Genomic DNA, 21,088 nt, shown 5'->3' with positions numbered 1-21,088 from the left:
TTACAAAGTTATGACAGAGATGGGCACAATTACAAGATATTTCCAGGATCATGCGAAGGTAAAAAATATATAAATAAAATAAAATAAAGGAAAATCAACGAAAACCACGTAAAATGATAAATAAATGTACTATAGATTATGAATCTAAAAACTAGTGTAATGCAAGCAGATCAGGCAAGTGAAGTCGTCTTCAAGATATAATCTTTGTGTAAAAATAATTGTTACGCTACAATGTCTACAGAAAAGGGAATGTCTAAAATCAATTGTGACAGTAATTACATATTATTTTAAGGGAAACCGAAATAACGGAGGAATAAATCAGAGGTAGAGGTTTGGAAGGGATCTTCAGAAACTCTGTTTCTAATGTTCTACGCTGTACCAAAGTCATATTTTGTCGACGCCATCACTTTATGCGAATGACGCTAAGTTACCTGACGACTTTGGCTGTAAGGGATGAGGATGATCAGGAACTGGTGTATCCATCAAGTTTTGTGGTCTTTTAACCATTACTTCATCAAGATTTTTACTGTCTGCGTTATAATCCCCAGACTGATTTATTTTGCCTTTTTTAGAGCCATCCTCGCTATCACCTAAAATATTGTCGATATCCATGTTTGCCCCAATAAAACCACTTTTTGTTCGCTTTGCCTGCTGTGGTTTGCGGCTTGACTGTTCAGTACCTGTTTCATTGGCACCCGAGACCAGGTCTGGTAACCCTGACTCTTTTTTCATACCTTGTTGGTTAGGTGATCTTGGCGAAGGTGTTGCTCTAGTTTCGTTAGAAATAACCGAAGAAGATGAAGTTCCTTTCCGCAAATGTCCATCATCCGGTACCACAGAGTTCATTGAGGGGATGGAAGACGAGTTGCTCATGTGAGCCAGACTTTCATTGGACACACCCAGACTTTTTGGACGATTGTATGCATTGACTCTGTCATCAAGTACATTGTCATCCGACCCTTGCCTGCTGTAAGGTTGTCGATCATCCAGGTTGTCATCGCGCGAATTATTCCTGCTTATTTGTCGTCTTTTAGCATATTGAAATCGATTAGGCGAATCCTCACGATTGAAACCATAATGAGAACTATCACTTGCCTGGCCACGGTCACTTTGATGTCCATCTCGGCGCGGCTTTCTCTCATCTAATGTATCTTCTCGCGAACCTTCCCTTCTAATTCGTCGACTCTCATACGATGATTGACGAGAATGTCGACGATTAGGAGAATCATCTCTGGAAAATGCATCGGAAGAACTACCAGATTTACGATTGTTTTGGGCCGGAGGATTCAAACCTCTAGAATCGCTTCTTCTTGACCTCATATTAGAATCGCCATCTGCTTCATCATCCAGATCTATAGATCTGTTAAGATTTGATTTTCGGTAGCTTTTATTTTTCAGTCTATGTTCCTGTCCATTGTCGTTTGTAAAGACATTGTCATTTTGGTCACTTCTTAATCTTCCACGCCTCCCTCTCCTTGGAGGTGGAGACTCCTCGCGAGATGGCGAGGGCTCACGCACTGACCTTCGCCCGCGAATTCGATCGGGTGACACATCACGACTAGAAAGGTCCCTTTCGGAGTATTTAGAAGATTTCGAGGGAGGGTAATCATGCGCAGAGAAGTACTCACCAGAATCACTTCTTGGAAACCCAGGCTCTAAGTTTCTGACGGGACCACTTGGTGCAGGATGAGCGTCCCGTGAGTAAGGATCTTGCATCGGTAGCTGTTGTTTCCACTGGTGAACTTTTTCAATACTGTCACGAAGGGAAAGGTTTTCCGGTGTTAAAGGGGCGTCGGCGTCCACGGGATCATCCAATAACTCCCTGCTTCCATGTCGTCTGCGACGTTGCACAGGAGGTTGTGAATCTACGGGAGAATGGACTATTATATCGGGCTCCCCGGGGTTATCTAGCAGTTCCCGACTGCTATGTCGTTTCCGTCTTGGTGTCTCGTCTAAAATACTCTCCCTTGAAGAAGAACGGTTATAATCTGGTCTGGAATCTCTATTTAAATCCCTTTGTCTAAATCGGGGACTGGGTGGTTCTTCCATATTTACTTCATTGGGTGATTTAGGAGTACTCGTTCTAGGGGCTCTTCTCCTTCTAGGGACAGGGGCTTCGTCTTCGGAATCTGCAACAGATTTTGGCGTTTCAACATCACCATACACTGCTTTTCTCCACGATCTCTCTCCTGGCACATCGGCCACAGTTGCTTCTTTTTCACGATAAGAATATCTATTCGGTTTGTTGCCGTCATCATTATAACCAGGTGACATGGGATTCGAAAATTTGTCTCTGAACTTGTAAAATGCTTCTCCAGCTCCACTTCCACCCCCTCCGTCCTCCATCATGGCTAAAGCTGCTAATGCTGCCTTTTCGCGCATGTCTACTCCGGCACTTCCTGCATTACTACCGGCAGAACCACGTCTTCCCCGTCTTGGAGACGGTGGCTCGAGAGTTTGCGTTGCACAGTCAACAACGTTTGTTGATGTTCGACCACGAAATCGACCATCTCGTCGGAATTCACGACTCTGAGGACGTAATCTTTTTGTCTTTGCTATGCTGTTTGATTTTCCACGCCTGTATGGCTTTATATCGCGACGCGTTCCCCCCTCTGGAGGCGGAGAAGTTCCCCGAGAGATAAGATATCGTCCTTTGAATCCATCTTTCTCAGCTTCTGGAGCACTGTCATCTGTATCACTTTCGGAGGTAACTAACTCTTTTCGAGGAGGTGGGACATTACCGTAATCACGAGAGCGCCGACGCCCATATGGATCGTAGTCTGCCTCGGACGCTCTTGCTTGTTGTCTTTCGTATTTCCGTGAAACTGGTGGAGAAGCTTCAGAGGTGTATGTTGAGTATGACGGTGATGCACTTCCACTGTACTCGTACCTTGACGACCTGTTACTTACAGGAGAACTTTCTCTACTGGCCCCTCCATAACTCCGTCCTGAGCGAAGTGAAGAATTATCATATGATCCGAATGATCTTGTGCTTCCTCCGTAGTCAGAGAGGTAGCCAGATCTATTGCTGTACGGATCAGAGTTTGCACTTCTTGTGGAATGCTTATCATATCCGTATGGATTGTCCCTTCCAACGGAAGGGGCACGATTGCTGTTAAGTGGTGAATACATGTCCTGTCTCGAGGAGCGGTTTTCTCCAGTTGAGAACCGTTGGATCCTCTCCTGGACGGGACTGCTGTATAGCCCGCCTCCTCCACCGTATGATGAATATCTGTTGCTGCTGCTGTTGTATGGACTAGATCCACTGTATGAATAACGATTGGATGGCTGGTAATTTGGTGAAGAGTAATTTTTGGATGAAGACCCGTATGATGGACTTAGATAGTTGCTACTTCCTGTTCCGAATTTACTGGGTGAACCATATCCTTTACTTGTTCCCATGTTATCGTAAGACTGAAAAGGAAATAAAAGATGCATTTAAAATTTTAAATGATACATTTTAAGGACTTTTAAATGATTGATGTACGGATAAATTCTTATATACTTGCAACGATGCCAACGAGTGAACACATGCATACATTCATTATAAACGTTTGTTTTCCTTATAGTCATACGTCTAGCTTCTAACACTTATTTTCGTGTAATGATTGATGCTTTCTGCGTGTTAATTTTCTGAAATGACCGGAACATTGTCGAACCTTGGCAATCCATTTCAACTGATTTCTCATCATCGGATAGAACAATACAAAGTAAACCTTCAACATCGTTATCAATAAAGAAAGTGCTTGAACAGTTTCGAACCATAACTATTATGACTGTTTGATAAAAGAGTTGAATGTCCATATCAGAGAAAATAAAGCTTTATAAATGTAAATGTCAGAAATATGACAGGAATCGATCCCCAGAACGAAATCGTGAAAAAGATAGATTGCTGGAGGTAAATGACTTTTTATGACTTACATCTTGTTTCCTCTTTGAGTGTTCGACTAATATTCGTTGTCAGGTTGGGTGATTTCAAAAGTTTATTATTCAGTGTCGCTGAAAATAGTTTTAGGAGGACCACAGTAATCGACTATTTTTACTGACCTTCGATATAAGTATATTTTTTCCATTGTGTTTAGTTAAACTTTAAGACTACGAATTCCATACCCAAGTAAAATCAATGTTCTCTTCGAAAAGATAATGTAATAATATTGAAGTACTGTTTAATTGTGATTAGATTATCTTAACAACAGTCTTCATAGAGATTGTTGTGTTTGTCTTAGATTAAGATACTTAGATTTAATTAACTTAGATTGTATTAATTGAACAATCAGCTGAAAGGCATCCAATGTTACCTTGTCTTAAAAAATCAAATTAAAAACACGTTAGTGGTAATTTAGAATGGGAGGTTGAAAGTACATATAAATCATCTTGGTTCACTTTCTATTTTAATTATCACGATGTTTTACTCGCAGATTGTAAACCATTCAAGTTTATTGATGTTTGCAGGAAAACATGGATGATTTACATGAAGAAAAATCACGCATTTTTCCAGATGACGAACCCTTCTTCCCTGCCAACGAATAGACTTATGACCGGAAGAAAGAACAGATGGGATGAAAAAAATATAATTTCTTCGTCTACTGAGAAATCCACTTTTTGTGGTTTGGTAATTATCTACAGAAGTGTCTCCTCCCAAATATGTTGATGTAGTGTACATGATGCAGCACAACGCTCGCTGCAGAAGATAAAAACTTTTTTGATATAACACATCCTTAAATTTAATTAAAATAGATTTGCAGAAAAGGGAATTAAGATTTGTAAAAATTTTTGTGATTACTAGGCCTAATACCCACTGTATTTAATTTTCACAGACAAGATAAAATCATTTATTATATATTTGTTCAATAATACAGGATTTTTGCATCCCTGATATGAACACAGGCACGCGCCCTGTATTACACACCCTGTATCAGCACCCTTTATTTTACCCTTTATCACACCCTTTATTACACCTTTCCGGAACATCTCTGTATTTTTCATTCGGAGTACCTCGGATCGTTTATAAGTATATTTAAATTGTAAATTTTCATCAGATATTTTATGCTATTCAAAATAATTATTTGTTTAATTCATAATTATTTCATTTCTTATCGCTGTATGCATTGCCTTTGGAAAAAATTAATGAGAAAGGAAATTCAACGAAAAAAAAAGAACATATTCAATTATTAAGAATTAATTTAATTTACAGGTTTATTTATGATTTTTTGGACACTATTTTCAAATATATAATAAAAACAACAATACATGACAAAATCTGTATCACATCCCATATCAACCCTCGACCAATATCAGCCCTCTGGCCTTCGGCCCTCGGGCTGATATTGGAGTCTCGGGTTGATATGGGGTGTGATACAGATTTTGCCATGTATATATTATTCTCTATGTAAATAAAACTTTGCAGCGGGCAGATAATTGATTTGAGAGTCAATAAAATCTTTAAGATTTCCTCTGAATATTGAAATTTGGTAAAGTAACAGTCCATACTTATAGAGTCGGACGTATAGCAGGTTTTGTCTCGAAATCTAACGTGTAAAGACGAAGGATAAATCACCACAAACTTCTGAGAGCTTATCTTGTCATCAGATCGGGTTTGGGATACTCATTATCAGAAGAACCGCGGGCTACACCCTCCATAATGTAACAGGGCCCCATTAGTTGTGTATCAAAATCAATCGACTACATGACAACGGGATTAAAAATAAAGATAAAAGTGTATCGTCGACGTTTGGGGGAAACTGTGATAAAGCCAATCTTTTTTATAGACGCATGTTTCTGCAAAAACACTACTTTCTTGTGCAGTCATAGACAATGCAGCTTGTTTCCAAAATCCAGAGAGAGAGAGGTGTCTTTAGTAATCAATTTCGAAAACGATGAAGTGTCTCTATCTATCAGAGGAAAAAAACAAAGTTTTGTATTCTTTAGAATTTTTATTTACTTTTAGTATAGGCTGAAGGCAAGAGTCACCCTTTGGAGTTTATTTCAATAAAATCGTGTCGCCCGCGTGGCGCAGTGGTTAGAGCGTTCGCTCTAAAGTCGCGGAGTAAGGAGTTGATCCTTACGTCGCGGGTTCGAATCCCACTGTGGGACGTGGAGACCGGTCCTTCGGATGAGACCGTATAAACCGAGGTCCCGTGTCGCAGTAGGTGTTGGCACGAAAAAGACCCCTCACTGCTCAATGGCCGTAAGTGCCGAACATAGGACAAAATTTGCAGCTCTCCACTGGCAATTGGTGGCGTCTCCATATGAGTGCAAAATTCTCGAGAGGGACGTTAAACAACAAACAAACAAAAAAACAATAAAATCGTCTTAATTTTTAAAAATTAAAATAATGATACGGCAAATTCAGTGTGCATAAGTACTAAATGTAAACAACTGATTTCCATGTACATTTTTGTCATATTGTCTTTTCACAGTGAAGCTAAAAAAAATAATAATCTACACAAATACACTCCTTGTCTAATTGTTTCTAAGATTAATTCATTTAAAAATTTACAATGACGATTGATATGAAGTATTACTTTTGAATTTGTGAGGAGGAAAATAAAAATGTACAAACTAGCCGAAAAGTTGTATAAAATTGAAAATTAAAAAACTATAAATAAATCATACCCGAAAAAGAAACTCTCCAGAAAAAAACTAGATCCAAACGGAAAAAGATGCGTCTGAATCCTACACCTTTTGCAGAAAATCTGGTTTTGTAAAACGGAGTGAAGAATGCAAATGTAAACATGCAAACTACGTTAACGTAGGTAAATAACTCTTTAAATGAATTGGAAGCACATGTGTGTGTAATTTGGTTTGACAAGATGATTGGAATTTCGTGAAACATTCTTAAGAGAATAGTCTAGGCGCGTCTTGGTGCAAGGTAATATTGTGAAGATGCTGCTTCCACAGAACGCGGGACCTGTCTTTCGTCATGTGGCGGTTTGATGGTTTTCATCAAAAGCAGGTGATCAAGAATATTGCCTTGGAACGTAAATACGAAAGCATCAATTAAGAATAACACGGACCATAGCCACTGCTGCCACATACCTGTGGAGCTGATAAATTCATGGTTGGTTATATAGTGTACCATTTGATAAGTATCCAAAATTCACAATGCAGAATAAAATAAAACAAAAATATTATAAATTAATCTCTTTTTTACATTTCCAATTTTATGTAAATCAGAAAAAAATTCAGGAAGGTAAATTTTTTATTGATTTTTATGAATTGAAATTTTATAAGAGTGAAAAATTAATTTAAAAAAAAAAATATATAAATTGTGAGTGTCAATGCGATCGAAATCATTTTGTTTTGTCATCCGATATTTCTCTTGATCTCTGGAAATAGAAGATAATTTCGAGAAAGTTATCAAATGTGTTTGAAGATTTGGCATAAACCCTTGTAGAAATAGAAAACACGTGCCATCAAACATTGACTGTTTCATCTCAGACTCGGAGCGTTAACAGTGATACCTTCTCTTGCACTCGGAATAGGTGAATATATATATATATAAATAAGTGTATTCTGCAATCTTCATTTCCTTCTAACAGACAGTCTTCATTTCCTTCTAACAGACAGAATCAACTTTTCAAAAATAGGAAGACTTTCTTAATGTTGTATATTGAGAATGACTATATAGTTCAAATGATCGGTTTAGTTGTATTTGTCTCCGCCTTTATTGGATGGTTCTAAAGTCTTTTTTACTTAAGAATTTGGAAACAATCTCTTATTTTCTTGGTAATGCCAAAGCGCATCACCTGGCATCATTTAAAGACAAATTGAAATTTGCAGTTACGTAACTACAATGTACGCTAACAAGATGGTTTATTGTATGTTTTCCAAAACAAAACATTTAAGACTCTACAAACATACCACACCAGATACATAATATTTAATGATATTTTTAAGCTGTATTTTTCAGGTTGATCAAATTTGGGGTGAAATGACTGCCTGTCATAATAAATGACGATAAATGATTATAGTTTAAGTATCAAACTTACGGATCCATGGCTTCTGCCGCTAGATACACTGCCATATCCCCGGTCATAAGACGGCTACAATAAAGAAAAATAGTCCTCAAAAACTCACAAATATATGTTGAGGGATTGCACTGAAAATGGGTAATATCTGTTGTCGGGGAAAATTCAGCGGAGGATGAAGATGTCGGGATTAATTCCTCGGGACATGATATCTACCTTGCTCCCTAGTAACGGAGCCAGATTCTGGCAGAAGATCTAAGTACGTCACGTGGGGTTCTTGAGCCAGGTATATTTTTGTTTTGCTTTCACTTGCAGATGGTAAAATGCCGACAGAAGAGAGAAATTTCTGATTAGATTCTACGGAATATGAACTTCTGTTAATTTTGCTTTTTTCAGCCTCGCTGAATATGATAAATTATTAACTTAAAAAAATTGTTTTACATATGTTTCTGTTTGGCCTGCTAGCGTTATGTAATATACCCCCTACCGAGAAAATCACTTATCGTCTGATCAGTAACATTGCTATTTCATCCTTTGTTTACTTATTTGATTCATTATGAAAATACGTTGATTCTCTCCAAAAAACTACTTGAAAATTACTTCTGTTACTCCAGTTATTTTGTAAACAGACTTTTATTTCCTCATTGGTTCGTAGATTTTTTTTTTTTTTTTTTTTTGCTTCTTCGTTTACATTTCTTTAATTAAAACATGCACTCTCCGAAGTTGCATCTCATCTGTTTACGTGGGATAAATGATTACCGAACAGGCTTCAGTCAGAAGTGGTCCATGTAGATGTTAATCATCGTCAGTGGTATGTCAATGTACATGCGTTATAGCATTGCTATTTTCTGAAGACTCAGATAGTTTGGGGATTTATCACGAGGAGGAATCGGTAAACAAGTGGCCATGGTAACATACATATGACTAACCTAACATGATTTAAAGCTCATACCCGACAACTGCATTATATTATTATATCTGGCGGTGTCACACTTGTTTTTTTGTAAAGGCTTATAAACGAGGATAATGAATGCTTATTGGTATAGTATAACTAAGCACTTGCTTTTTATTTTTATCAAACCAAATCTTAAATTCGTCGATTATTGTAAATTACTTATGTACATTGTATTACGATAGAATTTTTGATAACAAAAGTAAGTGACATTAAATTTTGTATTGGCTAATTAGCTTTTATATCAAATACTGATCGTACATTCCGTTTGAATGTAAATATTTTCAGAATATTGATTGATTTACAAAACTAATATTTCTGAAAAGATCAAACAAACAAACAAACAAACAAAACAAACAAACAAACAAATGCAAACACAACAAAACAGGAAAAAAATCTTTTAAAAATTATTCTTTCCGAATTAAAACAATTTGATTAGGGGAAAAAACATAAATAAATAATAATTAATGGTCAATTGAAAGGGATATACCTTCTGAACACCATAAGTTCATTGAACTTCATAAACACCCAATATTCTACTTTTAATCCAGTTTTGAAACAATGACAGTGAAAAGTATAATTGTTTTACTCCGACCTTATTCAATCTATACGGTTCACAATGATTATGATTTCTAACGAAATTTGACATAAAGAAGAAAATATGTTACCGTAATAAAGACAAAACAATCCACAAAATGAAAATTATCCGACATTCTCTATGATTTCACAATCAGTTTTTCAAAATTACAAAGAAGTAATTACATGTATTACCATTATCGATGATTTCAATTTTTCATCACATTTAGAAAATCTTACAGGGAGTTCTACATTTATACCCCTGTGACATCTTGAAATATTTTTGAGAAATATGTTGCAATATAATTAGATGTATGTAGATCTGTTGCTGGGAATGAAGTTTATTTGAACAACGTGTTCAGGACGGAACAAAATATCAGCACCTTAAAGGTTAAATTATAGAAAACAGGCGCTTCCAAGGTCCCGCAAAGATGCTCAGTGGGTCGTTACCCCTAAGTTTACATCTATAGTTGTAAACTGTATCCCTCCTTGCAAATAAGCATCTTTTTTTATGTTTATTGATTTCATATTAAACAAAATGCTTTGTATACTGTAATATATTTTTTTAAACAAAAGGTCTATTGCTTGAACCTGAGAATATTTATTTATTATTTAACAAGTGAGTTGTCTGGAAAAAATTATGAAGTAGAACCATATTCTTGCACATGTCGCTTTGCAAAAAGTATATCTATCTATGTACAGTAAGAACTCAGTTTATCCCGTCCATTTCCGCGATGCTTGAATTTGTATTTGGTTTGTTGAAGAATCAGAGGATGCAATATTAGCTTTCCAGGATTTGAAATGTTTTTGTGACGCTAAAGAACACAATTTTGTGAAAGCATGCGTATAACAATGGATACAAATGGTGTTGTTCATTTGAAATTCTTTGAAAACTGAGAAGATTTTTATATCATTGTAAAAAAAAAATAATAATTAATGAAGTCCAATCTTATATGTGACAGAGAAAAGAAATTTATAACCGATTGACATAGAATTTTCATATGGTAATACCTCTTGTCGTCCCCAAACATGGCTAATATGCCATAATGTAATAACGACGCACTAACTGGGATTTTTTTTTTTTTTTTTTTTTTTTTTTTTTTTTTTTTTTTTGATTTCACAAATTAGTTTGATCTCAACACGGAATGTAATAACGCAAAAAAGTAATAATCGCTGTTTATCTCCACAAAGAAATGACTTTTTTCTACTGGAATATAAAAAAAAAAAAAATAATAAAATTTCCTAATATTTCGACCCCTCTTCAATTTTTTTTTATATTAATTACGTTGTAACATTTTTGCGTCATACCAACGTCAGAAAGTTATAATTACGTTTTGCATAGATCTCAACGCAGAATGTAATAATGCTAAATGTAATAATCGTAGTTTATCTCCACATAGAAGTGCCTTTTGTACTGGAATGAGGTAAGTATAGTTTTAACCAATAAACATTTCCTATTTGTTCCCCTCTTCAAATGTATTACTACATTTTCTGTCGTTACGTTTTGCACTGAACCTGATGCTTGCATTGAACCTGATGCAAAATGTAATGTATAATGCAAAATGATATAATACATGTAAGTTGTGACCAAGATGTATTGGAATTTCGGAAGATTTCTTGTTAGATATTTCTGACTATACCTCAAAATTTTTTGGTTTCTATATCAATCAAGAAAAAAAAGCTCCTGTTAAAAAGATGCTGAACATGACATTCTTTTTTTTTTGTCCCTGTTTACAAGAACTACATTGCATTTAGCTCGGCTGCGTCTCGGGAAATACGTGCTCCCTTTTAATTTCTACCGAAAATATTATTGCTCAATTGGATGGGGGTGGGGTGGAGTAAATATAGTAATTTTTACCTATTATATGAATACTTCTAATTTAAGTTATAACAATTTGCGCTAATGCATAAATCAGTCAAAAAATAATTTTGTAATATTTGATTTAAAAAGTGAGTGATATGATCACATTTTGTGTTGATCTCGACAATAAATGTAATAACATGCTTTATATAAATCTCGAATTATTACACTTGATGCTTTTTATCTTTTCACAGGACGTGATTTCGATGAAGTTGAACCAATTAAGATAACTTGAATTTGAGCATACATGTATTTGCATATTACATGTAATATGTACAAATTGTAGCCCCGTTTCTTGATGAGATTTCAAAGAATTCTTTTTTTCTTATACCAAGTATACCATCATCTGTCTCCACCCACATTCCCTGGATGTGACATGATATGGAAAAAAATTAAAATCAACATTATGAGAACGTTTCTACATGAATTTGACAGATTTATCATGTTTTTCATCAACTTCTCGAACTTTTTTCCCTAAAATATTTTTCTTTATCATAATAATGTTTACTCATAGAAATACATCAGAAAAACAGTACATATTCGTTAAAATTTGGATCTTGTTTCTATCCTACTCTGGTCCAGAGGTGGAGGGGGGGGGGGGGTGAACATTTAAATCTATAAAAAAAAAAAAAAAAAAAAAAAAAAAAACAACTCAAGAATTAAAGCTTAATAACCTAAGATTTAAAATTTTCTTGTACAGTTTTTTTCCGAAAAAAATGTCTTTTGGAAGAGCAGTTTATTTGATTTTGAATTCTCTTTGACGCAAGGATGCTTTTTAACTTTGACCTGCATGGAGTCAATAGATTTTCAAAATTCTACATACAGTTTACACACAGATGCTCTAGGGCTTTTGATTATACAAGAAATGAAAAAAAATTCTTGCGACAAGGCCCGGAAAAAATAAATCAAAGGCCAAAAACTGTTCCGGAGTTTAGCTTTGCAAAACTAATTTGATATCTTTTAAAAGTTATAAAAATGGATCTTCTACAGCCTAGGTTTTTGGTTCACTCTATCCCCCTAAGCAAAATGTACCTAAAACCCTTGTTTAGCGAAGATGCAAAATAATTATAAAAATATCGTGCTTTAACTACCAAAATGGCAAGCAACGGAAAATCTAAATGAACTGATGAACTAAGAAAGCAGCAATTACAATATATACGGTCTATTATAACAATACTAATATTCTTTTTTTTTACAATACATATATATATTTTTCAAGTTGTCAGATTCTAAATACTTTCCGTACAGAAGTTATCTCTCTTGAGCTGTTTGCTGGCGGACCAAGTACACGTGCATGTAATCAAGCACATTCGCGCTGCCAACTTTGAGTGAGTGCCAACTACACTAACAAATTTCTGACAAACATCTGTTTTTTCTGACCTTGACCGCTGTTCTTTCAATGAAAACCATGGTTTACATTCAGTTCATGCATAAGCCATTAGACCTTCATTCGTACAAGGTCAAAGGCCTTGTATTGCCCATGACATATGGTTTTGTAGTTAATTAAACCAATGTAACCAACCCATTCAGAAATCTCCAATATCAACATTAATTAACTTCCTCATCTTTTTCCTTGCTCTCCTTTAAAATGTAGATTATTCATTGAAAATATGGAAAACCTTTTTCGAAAAATTCAAAGATTTTTCAGCAACTTCGACTGTTAATCATTTTGTTTCATCACTAGTACTTAATTTCAGTAAGTCAGAAGTATCTACCTGGATAAATATCTCAGTTTAATGTTGGCATTAAGTAAATCCCAACAGCAATATTGCATCTATTGCTAGAAACACGTGGGTGCGAGCTAGAAATAGTTCCTACTTTGACGTCAGTGGATAAGATATCAAATCTGATCAAAATTTTGAAATCATCTTTTTTTGATTATTAAATATTTGTATAAAACAAAAAGATTAAGCAAACTTTCCCGCATTATCATTTTGTTGTAACATTCTTGTAAAACATAACCAAACTCGATGGATGACAGATTGTACATAGATGACCATTTTACACCTTCAACAACAGTTACTGTACGTTTTACTTCATTTTGCTTCCTTACGTTTTAAATATCAAAAGAACTCAAAAATGTTCATCTCATATAATGACATCAAATGAAATAAACGTAGCATTTACGGCAAGATATAAACTTATGAAAAATCTACTCTGAATTATTATATTTACGGGGTATAAGAGGGTGAAAAAGATCCTCTCTACTAAGACTGAAATAAACATTTAATAAGCTGTGTTCTGTAAAGCAATTTGTTTTTCTTGTTTTCTTTACTTTTTATCACTAACACACTCCCCTGAGGAATCTCAGTAAACTCACTCCTGACTAAGATTATAAGATTGTGGAGGAGGCTGAAGATAATCGAAAGCAAATCACCAGGTCCCCTGGAGAGAGAGAGAGAGAGAGAGAATTGTCTACAACTGTTTAGTAAACTTTACAGACTTATTTCACGTCTTTATATTTCTTACCATTAAATGCTGGTAAGGATAAGGCATGCTTTATATGTTTTTTCTCCTCCCACGTATCTGGGTGTGTATTTGTACAAGAAGAATTCTATCATACAGTTTATTGACAACTAATATATGACTCACCTACATCAGCTGATGGCACGACAACAAATTGTGCATGGATGTCCAACATCAACAACCTATCTGGATCGAAGTAATTATAGTCTAAGATATATGTCAAAGTTTTCACCCTTGAATACATAGAAATGAACGCATGAAATCACGGTACACATTGTTGGAAAGAACTCAAATGAACACACATGAATACCTAGAATGGATACCCTGAATTTTGTACTATGAAGCTTTTTATTTATATTGTTTTCTGTTCTTTACCTTTAAATAAGTGTTTTGAAAATCATCTAGCATTATCTAGCATTTCTTTTTCGGATTTGGTGATGAAAATAGACAAATATTTTTTTTTCTTTTCCTGGAAGATATGAGGTTTCGCAGAATCCCCATAACCTTACTAAGAAGAAAGATAAATATGCATGAAAAGTCGTTGTATAGATTTATACACAGTGCACATAATCGAGCAGACTAATTACAAAATCTGTCCATATACATGAAATATAAAGTTCAAAAGTCCACTGACACTATACAAATAGGAGCAGAAGAAACACGGACCTCATAAAACATCAGAGGTGGGATCAGGTGCCATGGAGGAGTAAGCAATTTGAATGAAAAACGTCAGTCAAATTCGACTTAACGATAGATTTTATTTGATAACAAGGTTATTGTGCCGACCATAAAATTTGCGAAATTAATGTTGACCTTAAACGAGATTGTTGATATCCTTGTATCATCAACTTATTTGTCAATAGCTTGCCTCGTATTAGAAATTGTTCGTACGTAGAACATGCTCTTGTGTATCGAATCAACTGGGAGACATAAGCTCAATGGTATATTGCTACATAAATAAGGGAAGTTGACGATAAAAAAAGCTGAAGTCGCCACGTTTGACAAAAAGGTTAGTTGTTAGTTTGCCATAATATCTTTCTTTAGTAAAATATCCAATTATGAAACAAATGTGACAGACACTGTGGTGTCTTTTATTTCGAGTTCAAAGAGATATAAGTAGTGCTCATATTTGATTACAATTACAAGAACTAGTATATGCACAAAAATTGGAATTTCTTTTGACAGTAAAAGGAACTCTCATCCATAGACCTTTCGTAGGAACCAAAGACACCAGGGATAACTGGACATATCATGGCAAGAAAAAACGACAGACTAAAACGAAGTGGACCTGTTTCAGATCTATGCTCGACTCCCTTTTGACAACTACCAAATACGACATATTACCGCATTTCTTTAAAACAACAACAAAAGACAACAAAGCAATGGGAGTAGGAATTAATATCATCAACTATTAAAAAGAAAAAACTTCAAATCTTATATAATAAATTTTTATGATATAAATCATTCAATGTTATGCCATGAGTATAGTTTTCTGTTTTGATCATCATTTATAAAACATAGGAGAATATTAAGTATTGAATTCATGGTGTCCATTGGGCAGCAATGTGGTTTGTTTATGATACGCATTTCTACAATATGTCTGCAAATTTCAACCTTTAAGCACAAGAAGTAAAAAGCTCTACTATTTTGTATGTGTTTTCTTTTAATGCCACGGTAACATTCAACAGACATTTTTCTAGTGTAGCAAAGACTCTGGAGGAAATTTGGAAATAAACCAAAGAGACAAATATTTACCTACATCAGGAGCGATAAAAACAAAACATGCAAAATAGACAAATGTCGGCCATTCTTTTGAAGAAAGATAAGTGGAATAGTTACCTTAGTCTGGCTAGTCTGGCCATGCCAATTTGTGAGGAATAAAAATAAAATGATTGCCCTGTTAATCTGTGGGCTAACATTTATACCCAACAATGATGAGATACACTTTGACGAGGATGAAAATAATTACGTTTTATAACTTTTTGTCTATACATTCTAAACGAAGTAGAAAATCATCTGCCGCAATTAAGTCTCCTCAATGCTAATTTTTCCAAGATAAAAGACAAAAGCATTATGAATTCGTTATCAGTATGGTACAGCACGTTGTCAATTAATTACCACATTGACTAGCGCTCGGTCTGGCGTGTGATATACCGGGTAATACTGCTATTATCTGCACTCCCCTACCACTTCTTTGCCAGCTGTAATTACATCATCTGGAAACAGTTATTAATCCGGACTCATTTTGTTCTTGGGAATATATTTTACGCATTGAATTATATAGAGGTCAATTTGTGATTTGAATTACTCCTACTAAATAGTGGTGACTGGTTACTACATGTATAAGTGAGAAAGACCTGACGGACAAAACTTTCGTCACTTCAGACTTAACAAAGTTAACGAAATTAATCATATATAACACAAATATACCGTTTGGATGTCATATATGCTCTACGAAAAATTGTTGGATTAAATAATACCTCATATCAAAATTACTTCTACTTGTTTAATTTCTTGTTAAGGTGGAAGGGGTCAACAAATTACCAAACGGATTTACATCAAATTATGAAATATGTTTTTGTAGCCATAAAGTATTATTAGTTTAAAAAGAACAACAACAAAAACAAAACAAAAAAGCACACGTTCCAGCAATAATATTTAATGCAATTTCCTATAATTTTATACAGAGAACTCCTTTTCAAGGCGGTTCAAATAGTCAACAATGGCCATGACCACCCAGCCCTCTTAAGAGGTAAGCCACAAGGCCCTTAGAAAACAGCTAAGAAATTATGTATCTTCTATCAAACTTGCTCAGAAAATTTGACGTATAATTTAAAGAAAACAAAAATGAACGATTAATTGCACTATATACGAATACTCAGATAGATCCATTGGCATTAGCACTCATTGAAAGTACCAAAAGTTTATAACCGTGTACTGAACAGTCTGTTTGCTGTGTTCTCGACCCTATTTTTGACTAGAACACATCTTCGATAGTGTCTGTGACTTTTGAACGTATAAAACGTCATTCAGAATCAAGAATTTGAACAAGAAGATCATTCATGCACAGATTTCTTATGTTTAACTGATTCTTATCGTCTGACAAGCTTCAAGATTAACTCTTGTACAAAGAAAAAAAATATCGTCCTGGCTGCAACGTTCTGATGCATCATCCACAACTGCGGGCTTGTCTCGTTATACTGGCGTCCGACCGTTAATTAACGTCAGCTGACTTTATCATCGAGAAAATCATCCTTATACCATCTACTCTCCGTTTCATTACACTTTTAACTTTTTAGATAAAAGCTTATTAGGTACATATGTAGATTCCCTCAAAACATTGCTCTCAATTCATATTATTGTGATTAAAAACTTTCAGATGAGAAGTTAACCCCTCCTTTTTTAATTCACTGTCCAAGCCCAAGATTATATAAAGTGGGTACTTACCGAACTACCTAAGTCTCTGGAATAACGTCTATAAGACATGGTGAAAATTGGTCCAACGGATTAAAGGCAAAAATATATATAAAAAAAAGTCCAAGGCACTACATCTCTCGATTCTTCCAATGCATTTTCCGATCTACATGTATAACGGGGCTGAGTTCTGATCTCTAGAGACGGATTGAGTTAACCAGCCGGGGATGGCACCGGCCCAATGAATGAATCTCAGACACCAGCGCCGTATCCTTCACAACTCGCAATCAAACGCACCGAAGATATGTCTTTTAAACTTATCTATCAAAAATAGAAAATATTTGATAAGGAAAATCTTGGCGAGTCGTCAGTTGTTGATGCATCATAAGTTTTCCAATTTCTTCGCTTGGTGCTAAAGTTTATTTACACCCTAAGCAATCTGCTTAAATCCTGCTCTGGAACTGCACAGAAGGTACGAACGAAAAAACACACAATACGATGTCTGTTGTTACTGAACTGATATGCCAGACGCGTGCCAAGATAATGTTGCATTAAAACTATAAGCATTATAATCTGACACTCATTTTCTATGAATAGTGATTACTAATTAAAGTCCAATAACATTCATTGCAGTCGAGAATGTTTTCATCTCATCCGATACGGTTCACTTACTTTGAGTTTAATAAACGTATATTTGCAAAAATAACAATTTAAAAAAGATTGAAAGCGTATACGTAACTGTTGAAAAATAAGATTGATCCTGCTTACATTAAGTCCGTGCTCGAAGTATTTTCCAAACAACGCAAAAATGTACTCACTCCTTTAGAATAAGAATACAAGCGACGCAACAGATGGATTTAAGAGAGGTAAAGTGAATTATCTAATTAGCGTTTAGGTTCAAAAGAGTGCATACGAAGAAGAAGACATTCAGCAACCAAAGGATTATTAAGTGTCACGTCAATAGCCTAACCAATATTTCACAGCCTCCCCAACAAAGCATAAACATACAGGGCATAAAGTTCTTGTTTTCAATCATTCACAACTACCCTCTCTCACCTCCTTAGCGTTTAGAATATATCTATATCTCGTCCAATTGTTGGACGAAAGAAAGCGACTGTTCCATCATTAATTCTCAAGGAATAGATATCGTAGGTTAACGTACAGGTACGTCTAAACAAAAAAATGCAAATTTACGTTTGAAAGAGAACAAAAAATAGATTACTCCTAAAGTTCTGTTGAATTTTACTTCAATTTATGAAAGCTAATAACTGCTATTCAAGAATGATATGTGTAAAACCAATTGTATATACCCCAATATAATTAAGAAATGAAAATGAATACTGTTATACCTTTAATAATTGCTTCTTATATAAATCTATTCTTTAAAAAAAACCCATTTCCAATGTTTAACTAAGCGGTAAAAAAAAAATGATGTTGGACCGCAGAGTGAGATATTGGACCGCTTACGTCATACTGTGGGCGGGACCAGCTATATCTTATTTGCATTCGACAGTTATGGAATTGACCAAGTTTAAACTGCAGTGCGGACAAACGAAATTTACATTATCTCAAGCCAGTACAAGATACATGTAAGTAAAAAGTATAACAAATCGATCATTTATGGGCTGTGTTGTTTTGCCGACCCTAACGGCCTAATGGCCTCAGACACAGTGTGATTCTTGGGTCCGACAAAACGCAAGTTGCCCTCGAACCCAGCCAGTTAATAAATGTATAATGATGTCATTCATGCATACTTCATATCTGTCTTAAGCTCTTTGCTGAGCAGAATGCAACAATGATAGCTATGACCTATTATTGATTGTAATATGAAGGTATATTACATGTACATGATTTTTACACAGGTGTTTATGGACAGAAACACCCCACCCCCAGTTATACACACCGGGGTCACATTTGTGTTCCTGTCAACAAACACCTGTGGGTTTTTTATTATTTTTTAGAATGAATTATGACCTTAAAATTGTGCACTGAAACGATCACACAATTCAATTAATCGCTCAACCCCACCCCCCGCCCCCAAAATAATCACCATACTAAAATTTCAGAACTCTTTTATTCAGCCGTCCTTTTTGATGCTCAAACGATTAAATGCCCTGTCTGGCGGGCACTTGTCGCTTTTTACTTTATTTTTTGTAATAAAAGGTACCGTAAATCATGAGCTGACTGAGATGTACATCCTTTTTTTTTTTAAATAGTCAGAAATAAATGTCTATGTAACATTTCCCGGAACTTCCTACAAAATGTGCGATCCTTGTTCAATTGATTTTTTTTTTTTTTTTTTTTTTTTTTTTTGCATGTGAAGAAGAACGTATTTCAAAATAAATCAAACTGGGATGTAGAATTTTGAATTAAGGGGAAAACACTTTATATTTCAAGTAACGTACATGTAACTGAGCAATACTGTTCATTACTGCACAGAAATGATGCGTGAAAAGAGCAAACTACAAAGTTACATTAAAATTAGTCAAAAACTCTTGAATGGTAAGTACTAATCAAATCATCAAAACGACGCACAAAGCTTTTTTACGTAGTACATTTCTAAAGCTGCTAGTTTTCTGTACTGGTCAAGGAATAAAAACAAAAAAGTAGCTTAAATAGTAATTAATAGACACAGTTCACTAAAATTGAAAATGAATGCATGATTATATTTATGTATATCCGAAAATTATTAAAATAAAAAAAAAATGAGAGGAGTATTCTTTTAGAATAATTTGATTAAAGGGATTGTCTATTTTTTTTGTTTATAACAGCATTTATATATATAAATACAAATCACGGAAAGTGAAAATCAATGAACAGAAATATGCATCCCGATGAAGTCTATCCCTCTACCATTTAAAAAAAATCAAAATAAAGGAAAATTATTTATAAGAACATTTCATACAGACGGACGATGGATGCTTGAACAGTTATTAATAATTCGTTTTTTAATGTTATTTTTTAAATGTACAGAGAAATGCTTTGGAAAATTCTTTTTTTTTTTTTCAAGTCTTCTATATTGATGTTATATGGATGGATCAAGGAAAAATCTTCAATACCAAAATTTTTCTAAGAGATATTTACGCAATAGAACATACACATTAAACTTAAAAACTCAGTAACAGAGATTTAGTTGTTCCAGATGTTAAAGAAAAAACTCCTTTTGTCCAAACTATAGACAACGGAAGCTTCACCGACAACATTGCGTAACTTAAAGAGACTTTTGGAGATATTGGTAGCATCAGTAGCAGAATCCTCGTGTGGGAACCAGGCCTCCATCACCAATATGAAGCATCTCTTGTTACATAATGATTTTCCTCGTTCCCACTTTTTATTTATCATCTTTAATGTACCGTTATATTTAGTCGTCATGGAAACGGAGTTAAAATAAATGCGGAGTGATAGTTTGTTTCTTTGAGCATATTATTTTCACTGCAGGCGTCAGTAAATCAACATAGGGAATAGATAAAAAAAAGATGGTTAGTCGGAAAGTGTAAACGCTAATGTGATTTCAGAACGTTTACACCTGGGAGAATAAGTCACGTGATATCACTTCAAGTTTTACAAAGAAGCTGAGCATGACTCGCAACTTAAAACATAATATACTTGAATAGAAAAAATAACTATACCTTTTTATTATAAAGACATAAAAATAATTTAATACTGACTAGAAAGACGGGTTGGTTATTTGTGTTTAGGATAAATGAAGCGTGGGTCTTTGTGTACATGCTTGCTTGCGCAAAAACTGAAAGAAAAAGAGTTCAAATTACGAAATAGAGACAGTTGCATTATAAAGTCAACGTTGTTAACATTATTTAATCTCACTACGCCCATTTCTATGGGAATGCT

The 21,088-nt window shown here is 34.7% G+C and overlaps 1 protein-coding gene across 9 annotated transcripts in view; it reads right to left on the bottom strand.

Moving 5' to 3' along the window:
- The window catches only part of LOC133206059 (FH1/FH2 domain-containing protein 3-like), a 52,461-nt gene extending 34,635 nt beyond the window's left edge, over positions 1–17,826 (bottom strand). For 3 of the 9 annotated variants that reach the window (XM_061341969.1, XM_061341968.1, XM_061341967.1), the window contains exons 1-3: positions 17,273–17,824; positions 7,992–8,045; positions 432–3,414 (exon numbers count right to left, since the gene is read on the bottom strand). In XM_061341969.1, coding sequence (XP_061197953.1) covers positions 432–3,414; positions 7,992–8,045; positions 17,273–17,311 — 3,076 coding nt within the window. In that variant the 5' untranslated portion in view covers positions 17,312–17,824. Of the gene's footprint in view, positions 1–431; positions 3,415–7,991; positions 8,046–17,272 lie in introns of all 9 variants that reach the window. The other 6 variants (XM_061341973.1, XM_061341974.1, XM_061341970.1 and 3 more) reach the window with 5 other exon arrangements.
- Between the last annotated feature and the right edge of the window lie 3,262 nt (positions 17,827–21,088).

The sequence above is a fragment of the Saccostrea echinata genome, unplaced genomic scaffold, assembly GCF_033153115.1.
Source record: "Saccostrea echinata isolate AGI-Se365-2 ecotype Australia unplaced genomic scaffold, CSIRO_AGI_Sech_v1 ptg000054l, whole genome shotgun sequence".
Lineage (NCBI taxonomy): Eukaryota > Metazoa > Mollusca > Bivalvia > Ostreida > Ostreidae > Saccostrea > Saccostrea echinata.
This window is presented reverse-complemented; position numbering and strand designations above follow the sequence as displayed.